General features: G+C 63.9%; 1 protein-coding gene across 1 annotated transcript; it reads left to right on the top strand.

Moving 5' to 3' along the window:
• The first annotated feature begins 4,394 nt into the window (after positions 1-4,394).
• Positions 4,395-8,648, top strand: BTBD17 (BTB domain containing 17). The gene is made up of 3 exons (XM_008156269.3): positions 4,395-4,479; positions 5,964-6,240; positions 7,574-8,648. The coding sequence occupies exons 1-3, from the start codon at positions 4,395-4,397 to the stop codon at positions 8,646-8,648; spliced, it is 1,437 nt and encodes a 478-aa protein (XP_008154491.3).
• The last annotated feature ends 734 nt before the right edge of the window (positions 8,649-9,382 follow it).

The following is a 9,382-nucleotide window of genomic DNA, read 5'->3' as shown; positions in this document are numbered from 1 at the left end:
CGCCAGCTCTCCACGCAGCTGTCTGCCCTGCGGTTTTTCCAGCCGCACTGAGCCCTCAGGGCTAAGAGGTAGGACGGTGGGGTGGGAGGGAGGAGGAGGAAGGAAAGGGTGGGGCTGAGCCTCGGGGGAAGAAGCCTGTAGAGTAAGTGTGGCCTGGAGCAAACCTGAATCCCCGAGGGCCCAGAGGCAGGGCCAGGTGCACAGCTGGGAGGGAGACCGTGGGGAGAGGGCAGGGGCGTGCTCCCCGACACTCAGGGAACCTGCCTGGGCTCAGCGGGGGCTGGCACACCCTGCGGGGCTGACTTTGGGGAGAGGCAGAAGGGTTTGGGGAACTGCATGCAAGAGTGGAGGGCAGGTCTGCAGAGAGGGCTGAGGGAGCCGGTGCTGGGAGGGAGAGGCGAGGTCACCGTGGGCCCGGCCCAGATCTGGAGAGAAGCCTTGGGCTTGGAGGAGTCGGTCCTGCAGCTGCTGCGGGCGGTGGGACCAGGAGGCGGCCACAGGGGCTGCAGGCCGGGAGTAGGGGGATGGGGAGTGGGGGGGGGTCCGGAGGCCCTGTGCCCACTGAGAGGAGTCAGCGGTGAGCAGGCTGCCAGCGGCGCTGGGAAACCGGGACCCAGTGGCCCCCGGCAAGCTGTTGTTTTCCTGGGCCTGGTGAAATGGACCGTCCCTCACGGAGTATAGTCACTGGCAAACAAACACCAGCCGGTGTGTGAGCGCTCAGAGCGGCTGGACTGCGCGCCTGGCCAGGCCCCACCCCCACCCCGGGGAGAGTGACCAGAGCAGCCCCGAGTGGGCACCCAGGACCACACGGGGTGACCTGAAGGAGAGCCGAGGCCCAGTCTGCCATCGCTTCCCACGCTTGCCCCCCGTCCCCGCCTCACCACGGAACATAGCAGCCTGGCTTCCAGGTTCCCTGAGTTAGATCCTTCCTCCAGGGCTGGAACTACCTTGACCCCCCACCCCCGCCCGCCCCTTCGCCCACTCCCACCTCCGGGGCCACCCCTGCAGCAATCACATGTGTCTTACTGCCCCCTGGTGGCCAAGTCCCGACACTGCAGGCCTCCGAGAAGCCACCAGCTTTGGCCAGGTCCCGTGGATGGCGCAGGGGGGACCCGAGTAGAAACTACCCACTCAGGTCCCCAGGACGAGCGTCCAGGGCCCCAGCCCCAGAGTGCAGTGAACTTCCAGGAAGCACAGAGCATTCCCCAGGCCGCCACCCCCGCACCACGAGGCTCGGGGTGAGCAGGAGCTACATGCAGTCGAGTCAGAAAGGCCAGCTGTGTGCGGGGCTCGGCCATTCCCTGAGCACCCACGCTATCCCTACACCTGCCACGCCCCTGGCAGCCCCCCACGCCAACTCTGGTATCTCCATGTCACACAGGAGGGCACCAAGGCTCAGAGAAGCTCAGGAACTAAGGTAAGGCCACTGCACTCAGATAGGGAAGGGCATTCAAATCGGGGGAACAGCACAACGGGGGTGCAGAGGCAGAAAAGCGGATGCGCCACCCCTGACGGGACACCCCGGCTTCAGGGGAAGCGTTCAACGGTGTGTGAGTGACGTCAGGGAAAGGTTCCTCCTTGTGCATTATTAGTGTGGCCCCCTGAGGACACGGGGCCCGGAATCTAAACTCGTGACTCCCTGTTCCCCAAGCTCAGTGTCCGAGGAGACCCCAGCTCAGGAAGGGAGACGGTACAGATGGGGGGGGGTGTGGTCTGGGCAAGGCTGGCTGGAGCCCACCCTCCGAGGGGGGTGTCACTGCAGCCCAGCGTCCGATCCCCCACCCCCACCCCCTCCACTCGGTAGGTTCAGAAACTCTCTCCCTGCCCCAAGCTCAAAAGTGTGCAGTTGCTTTTACGGCCTAGGGAGTCCTCGCACATCGGGGCCATTTACGGCAACGGCGACCGCTTCCCAGAACAGACGGCAGGGGCTGTGGGAAGAAAGGTCGGCAGAAAAGCAGCGGCGTTTTGCGTCCTGGCTCTGCCTGTTCCTGGCCGGGAGACCGAGTCGCTTAGGTTGTAAACACTCTGTCCTGGGCAGGAAGGAGCCGTCTGGGCAGGAATTGTTCTAGCTCGAGAGCTCCTCAGACTTGCTCTCAAGGAATCGTGGAGTTTCCAGGTGCTCAGGCAAAACAAAGCGAGTATTTCCAATCCTCCTTCTCCAGGTCCCTGCAGGGCAAACGCCCTCTTCCTCTCGGCTCCGAGATGCTCGCACACACGCACGCGCGCGCACATACACACACACACACACACACACACACACACACACACACACTCCAGCAACTGCAAAAAAACGAGAAGAGAGTGCCTATTCCTAGAAAGCCAGTTTCTAAATCATCAGAGGAGCTCCGTGGAAAAAGGAAGTGAGAGACAGTAGGGGGTGGGGCCTCCCGGGATGGGAATGAGAGGGGACCCCCCAGTCTCCTTGGTATCCCGGGGCCTCTCCAATCCTTGCACACCTGAAATGCCAGCCATCCAACTCGAGCTGTACCTGGGGTGCACCTGACACCGTGCAGGAGGCTTCCAAAGCAGCGGTGCAGGGGGGCTGCCCGAGAGAACCCACTTCTAGAAAGACGCTGGAGTTACGAGGCGTGCACGCCAAAGCACCGTTTTCTGAGCAGAGGGTTATTTCATCACGGTCTCGTTCTCATCAGTAACATTCCCATGGAAAAGTATTTCTCATGGAAACTGGACGCCCCCGCGGCCTGGACCCCCACTGCACTGAGGCTCGGTGGTGCAGCCCACGGGAAGGCAGGGGGGCAGCCAGGGGCAGGATGGTGGCGTCCACCAGGGAACCAGGCGTGAAGGTCAGGGCAGCCGGAAGGGGTTTCCACTGGCTGCCAACCCGGACGAGGCAGGTGCCAGGCCCAATTCCTGCTCTGTCTGAGGCACCAGAGACCGGGGAGCTGTTGGGTCTCCGTGCCAGCCACGGGCGGAAATTGATGCATCCAGAGAGCAAGGGAGGGCAGGCCCCACCCAGCCCAGACAAGACCTGACCTTGGGGAAAACCAGAGCCCAATCTCTGGGGAGCCCCCCCCCCACTTCGTTTCATCAACCTCTAAGGAGTCCCTCTCATCAAGACTGAGCCAAGCTCCACTCACTCCCTAAAAAGGTGAGGTCTCAACAACACCCCCTCCCACCCATTCCCCCAAGTCCAGACCCCTTTAACCCCTCCCCCAGGCTCCAGACCCCTCTCTCCCCTCCCCCAGGCTCCTGACCCCTCCCTCCCCTCCCCCAGGCCCCAAACTCCACCCTCCCTCCCCCAGGCTCCTGACCCCTCCCTCCCCTCCCCCAGTCTCCTGACCCCTCCCTCCCCTCCCCCAGGCTCCTGACCCCTCCCTCCCCTCGCCTTTCCTGTGTTTTCACAAGCGCACTCCTCTGCACTGACCCACGGAGACCGTGTCTTAGGTCTCTGCCTCGGTTTCTCCTATGGGCGGGTCTGCTGGGTGACTCCTTGGAATTCTGGGAAGGGAAGGATTCATTATAGCTGAAGTTGGACAGAAGCTCGGAAGAGAAGCCGTACAAGGAGGGGAACCTAGAGACCCGAGGCCACCGAGGAAGGTGACTTAAAGGGAGGGTGGCAGGGGGACAGGTGTGCCCCTCAGCATCTCCAGCCCCACGCCCAGGCTTGTGCTGGCGGGCAGGGGTGGGCACACGGGATAGAGTGCACCTGCCTGAAGCCCAGCCCTGCCATCTTGGCTCATCTTGACTTTTGGGGGGGTGACGGTCACAGCCTGCCTAGAGTGTGCCAGGAACATTCTTCCACAAAAAAACACAAAACAGGAAATGACACCAGTTACCTATGAGCCCCTATTTGACACCCTTGCCCTCCTCGCTGGAGAGCTGACCCACCCCAGAATGGGAGAGGGGCGAGGGGGAGGGTGGGAGCCTGAGCGGCCTAGTCCCTCCCCTCTCCCGGGCGCTTCCTCTCTGCCTGCTCACCATGGTACCCCGGCCAGGATGCTGCCAAGGGCTCTGTGCCAGAGCAGAGGCTGCGCCTGGGGCTTGGGGGAGGGGGCTGGGGACCCTCTGGGCCAGCGCCGTCCGTTAGCCTGGAGCCCCTTGCCTGCTCTTGGAGAGCCCGACCCTCCCGGGAGAGGAAGGACTGGCTCTGCTGGGTGGGAGGTGTGGGGGAGGGGGAGCGCCGGATCTGCCCCACTCAGGGGCCCAGGGCAGCACAATAGCCCCTGGGCTGCCACTCTCTGGCTTAAGAGGTTGCCTGGGCAACAGCTGGGGCCAGTCTCCACCAATCCATGGCAGAGGCTGGGTGGGGGAGGGAGGCTGGTCCGGAAGGGGGTGCCATCCCCTTGTACTCCGTCCTATATAAGGAGGAGGGGTGTGAGAGGAGTGGTCTGGCTTCCCTGTCCCTCCAGTGCACGTGGGGGAGGGGCACCAAGATGCTGAGGCTGGGAGGCATCACGCCTGGGTCCTGGGGCAGCTTCTGGGCCATCCTGGCCTTGGTGGGCCTGGCCGCTCGTGCAGGTGAGTGGGCAGGGGGTGGGGCGGGGTGGGGGGCAGGGAGGAGGGGCAGGACCTCCGGCCCTAGCTGCACAGTGGCAGGAGGGGGAGGGGTCCAGCCCACCAGGAGGAGCAGAGAGTCCATTCCGTCTGGGGGGAGGCCAGCCTGCCTCAGAGGGGAGGAGGGGCTGGCCGATGGGCGGGGTCCGAACACAAGTAGACCCTTCCACTGCCCATTGTCCCAGGCAGCTGGCCCAGTCAGAGGCCCATGGGATGCCATCAGCATTCAAGTCCTTCAAAGTGACAGCTTGGGAGGCGGGGCTGGGAAACGAACCCACTCCCCCATCACCCTCTCGTTCTCCCTCAGTCTCCCCTTCCTTACACACTCTCCTGTGAGCCTTCTCTCCGATTTCACACGGGCTGTGGGCCTGTTTGGGGGGTGGGGAGGAGGGGGGGCAGGTGTCCATCTACTGCAGTCGGATGCCCTCCTTGCCTCCCGAGAAGGCCCCTCACACCCGCCTCGGCTTGGGGAAGCTGCTGGCAGCATTATCTGGGGCTGAGTTTCCTGTAAATGAGTGCATGTCCCCATCTGACCCTCATGGCGTCCCTGGAAACACGACAGTGGGGCCCAGCCTGGAAGGGGGGTGCCAGCCCCCACCCGCAGGTGCCAGCACCGGCTCAGCCTCTGCACGGTCTCTGGTCCCCGACAGGCCAGCCCCTGAGCATGGACTCTGTCTCACAGAGGGGGACCCCAGGGGGCAACTGGGCCTGGGAATAGCACCCTCCACGTCTTGACTCACGCTCTGCTCCAGCCCTCCCACCGCCTCCAGCCCCCTGGCCCCCTGGCCCCCTGGCTCCCAGCACTGCAAGCCCACCCTTGTCAGCTGGCCCTCAGCCTCATGCTTGTCCTCCAATTGGCTCCTGGAGCTAAAGCAGCCCCACCCCCACCACTCTCACCTCCCTTGTTGATCACCATCGAAAACTAGAGCGCTGGCCTGTGCACTCACTGAACTCTGAGAGGACGTGGCTTGTTTTGATCACAGCCATTTCCCAAGCTCCCCAGAGAGTGTCTGACACAGAGTAGGTGCTCAATACATATTTGCTGGTGAATGTATCCCTTCTGCTAACTCCTCAGGAAGTGAGGGGTTCCTCAACCCTTGCCTAGGGGTCTGGCATCATGGAGATCCGTTCTGGGCATTCTGTCTCCCACTGGCTCCTGCCCTCTCTCCTCCTCTGCCAGGAATCCACCTCCTCTCCAGGAGCATCCCCTCAGGGTCTGCTCAGGGTCAGGTTCACGACTTTCCCCACCAGGATGTGCTGTGTGCACGCACAGGAATCCATGCACCTCGTGGGCACAGACACGTGTGCGCACAGCCTCCCCAGGCCCGCCGCCTCTGCCCGTGCTCAGGCACCCCCGTCTCCCCTCCCGGGGGTCCCGCTGCTCGCCGGGACCATGCTCCCAGGCCCAGGCGCCTCCGCAGACTGCGCTGTGTTCCTTCCTGCTGCAGCCCAGAGAGCCGATGTCGGGGGCGAGGCCGCGGGCACCTCCATCAACCACTCCCAGGCGCTGCTCCAGCGGCTGCAGGAGCTCCTGCGGCAGGGCAACGCCAGCGACGTGGTGCTGCGGGTGCAGGCTGCGGGCACCGACGAGGTCCGCGTCTTCCACGCCCACCGCCTGCTGCTGGGCCTGCACAGCCAGCGGTTCCGGGAGCTGCTGAGCAACCAGAGCGAGCTGCTGCTGCAGGAGCCGGGGGACTGCGCCGCCGTCTTCGACAAGTTCATCAGGTGGGGCGGGGACGGGTTTGGGGGGGCCTTCATCCCTTCCCAAGCCCCAGGCTCCCCCGCTCAGGGAGCCCCGGAGGCCCTCCATCTCCCGGATGTCATTGGTGAGGATGCTACTACCTCCTGTGTCCCTCCTCCTCCTGCCCTCTTTCCTGCGAATGCAGCGTGACCCGCCGCCCCGGCCCGCAAGCGCAGTGGTTTGACGTCAGTTACCAAAGGCCCTCGGAGCTGTTTCCAAACCGGCCGGAGAGCTTTTGAAAACTGAGGTTCCTGGGCTCCACCTGGATCGTTGGCTTCGGGTCTGGGGTTGAGCCGTCATTTAAAAAAAAAAAAAAAAAGTTAAAGCCTTCATACGGTTTGCTGTCTAGCCAGGCTTGGAACCACCACAGGGCGAGGGAGCTGAGAAAGCTAGCCAGCTCTCTCCCCCTCCTGCCTCCCGCCCATGCACCGCACAAGGGGTGCCGCTCACACTCTAGTCTGAGGAGGTGACCCTGTGTTAATGGCGTAGACAAGATGGTTGCCAGGATTCCAGCCATCACGTCCAAGATCTAGGCCACAGGAAGAGGGGTAACACGGAAGGGCAAACGGTTCTGCCCTACTCTCCCCCCAGGTGGTTCTCCTTAACCAGCCTTCCCCTCGATCCCATCCTGCCCCGCTGCTGACATCTCACTGGCTAGAATTCAGTCACATGGTCACCCTCACTACGGGGAAGCCTGGGAAATCCCTTTCTTCCCAGCGGCAAACACTGCAGAGCTGAAATGCTGGGAGAGGGGGGACGTGGGTGTTGGGGCCATTGGGTCTGTGCCAGTGGGGACTGACAGGAAGGGCGAGCGGGGGGGGGGGGGCTGGCAGCAGGTGGAGAGAGAATGAGTGAGCAAGAGTGAGAACAAGAATGGGATTAACCTGTGTGACCACCGGCTTTGTAGCAAGCATCACTCACTCTCCAATGGGCACCATAACCCTGAGGGGTGGATGTTATTCCCCCCATTCCTAGGAGTTTGACGTAAGGTTGAGCGGTGAGTGAAGTTAAAGGACGTGTCCACGCATAGCTAATAGCTGATGGGACCTCGGATCGGCACCCACAATGGAGCACAGAGCTCGGCGTCTAGTAGATGCTCAATAAATACACGCTAGTCCTCTGTCCCCACGAGAAACGGAAAGAGGAGGCTGGGAGTAGAATGGGTGTGAGAGGGACGGACAGGAAGCCTCAAGACCCACCGCTCGGTTTGTGCCTCTGATCACGGAGCTCTGCACCCACGGCCAGGTCCCCTCTGGATTCAGAAAGCGCAGCAGCTGGCCCTGCTCCGACCCCACCCCATGTCTGCCTCTTCCGCAGGTACCTCTACTGCGGCGAGCTGGTGGTGCTGCTGGCCCAGGCCATCCCCCTGCACAGACTGGCCGCCAAGTACGGCGTGGCCTCCCTGCAGCGGGGCGTGGCCGACTACATGCGCGCGCACCTGGCGGGGGGCGCGGGCCCGGCGGTGGGCTGGTACCACTACGCGGTGAGCACGGGCGACGAGGCGCTGCGCCAGACCTGCCTGCAGTTCCTGGCCTGGAACCTGTCGGCGGTGGCGGGCAGCGCCGAGTGGGGCGCCGTGAGCCCCGAGCTGCTGGCGCAGCTGCTGCCGCGCTCGGACCTGGTGCTGCAGGACGAGCTGGAGCTGTTCCACGCGCTGGAGGCGTGGCTGGGCCGCGCGCGGCCGCCCCCCGCGGTGGCTGAGCGGGCGCTGCGCGCCATCCGCTACCCCATGATCCCGCCGGCGCAGCTGTTCCAGCTGCAGGCGCGCTCGGCCGCCCTGGCGCGCCACGGCCCCGCGGTGGCCGACCTGCTGCTGCAGGCCTACCAGTTCCACGCCGCCTCGCCCCTGCACTACGCCAAGTTCTTCGACGTCAACAGCAGCGCCTTCCTGCCCCGAAACTACCTCGCGCCCGCCTGGGGCGCCCCGTGGGTCATCAACAACCCGGCCCGCGACGACCGCAGCACCAGCTTCCAGACGCAGCTGGGCCCCAGCGGCCACGACGCGGGCCGCCGCGTCACGTGGAACGTGCTCTTCTCGCCGCGCTGGCTGCCCGTCAGCCTGCGGCCCGTCTACGCCGACGCCCCGGGCACCGCGCTGCCCGCCGCGCGCCCCGAGGACGGCCGGCCGCGGCTGGTGGTCACGCCGGCCAGCAGCGGCGGCGACGCGGCGGGCGTGAGCTTCCAGAAGACGGTGCTGGTGGGGGCGCGCCTGCACGGCCGCCTGCTGGTGCGCCACGCCTACAGCTTCCACCAGAGCAGCGAGGAGGCGGGCGACTTCCTGGCGCACGCGGACCTGCAGCGGCGCAACTCCGAGTACCTGGTGGAGAACGCGCTGCACCTCCACCTCATCGTCAAGCCCGTCTACCACACCCTCATCCGGACCCCCAAGTAGCCAAGGGGCGGGGCCGGGAAATAAAGGCCTGGCATGGATGGCCGGAGGGACTGGCAGGGGCGCTGCAGGTGGTGCGTCCACTGCCCCCTGAATAACCAGGGGCTGGCGACGTCGGGTGGAGCCCGGGTGAGGAGTGGTAGACCAGATGCCTGGTTTCAGAAGCTGATTCCGCAACTGACTTGAAGATGATACTTTTCGTTGAATAAACAGATGCTCAGAGAAGCGAGGGATGATTGAACCACCCAAACCCTGGGAAAAATCAGCCCGAGAGAGGGGTTCCCTGCGTTTCATTAGCTTTTTCCAGGCTCCTCCTCCCTCCCGCTCCCCCCATGGAACAGGGCAGACAAGAGCATCTGAATAGTCAGGGCTATGGGTCAGCTGGGAAGAGGGGCGACTCCATTCCCAGTTGTCACAACTTGAAGCTGAGGGCTTTAGCGCGGCAATGTCTGAGCCTGGACTTCCCGGGGTAACCATTTCATTTAGGTTGCGAGGCTTTCTGTGGTCCGGGCCACCCCAATCTCCGACCTCCTGGGAGGAAGCCTGGGCAGGTGTGATGGGGCATGACACCTGGGAGGGGCTCAGCGTCTACAGAAACCCCTTTCCCCCAGGGTTTGTAGGTTGGTGCCATGCCCCCAGCCAGGGTTCGATGGGGTGTGGGGGTAGGGAGGGGCACCCAGTTTCTGACAAAGGTCTAGTTTCCAACACAACTGTCCAGACCCAAATGGGATTTTACT

The sequence above is a fragment of the Eptesicus fuscus genome, chromosome 20, assembly GCF_027574615.1.
Source record: "Eptesicus fuscus isolate TK198812 chromosome 20, DD_ASM_mEF_20220401, whole genome shotgun sequence".
Lineage (NCBI taxonomy): Eukaryota > Metazoa > Chordata > Mammalia > Chiroptera > Vespertilionidae > Eptesicus > Eptesicus fuscus.
Note: the sequence above shows the minus strand (reverse complement) of the source record. Positions and strands in the feature narration are given on the sequence as shown.

Bases quoted from the DNA above. Each gene is read 5' to 3' on its own strand.
- BTBD17 (XM_008156269.3), top strand. From the start codon at position 4,395: ATGCTGAGGCTGGGAGGCATCACGCCTGGGTCCTGGGGCAGCTTCTGG. The intron at 4,480-5,963 runs GTGAGTGGGCAG...TTCCTGCTGCAG, and splicing joins GGGCCTGGCCGCTCGTGCAG to CCCAGAGAGCCGATGTCGGG. The intron at 6,241-7,573 runs GTGGGGCGGGGA...CCTCTTCCGCAG, and splicing joins GTCTTCGACAAGTTCATCAG to GTACCTCTACTGCGGCGAGC.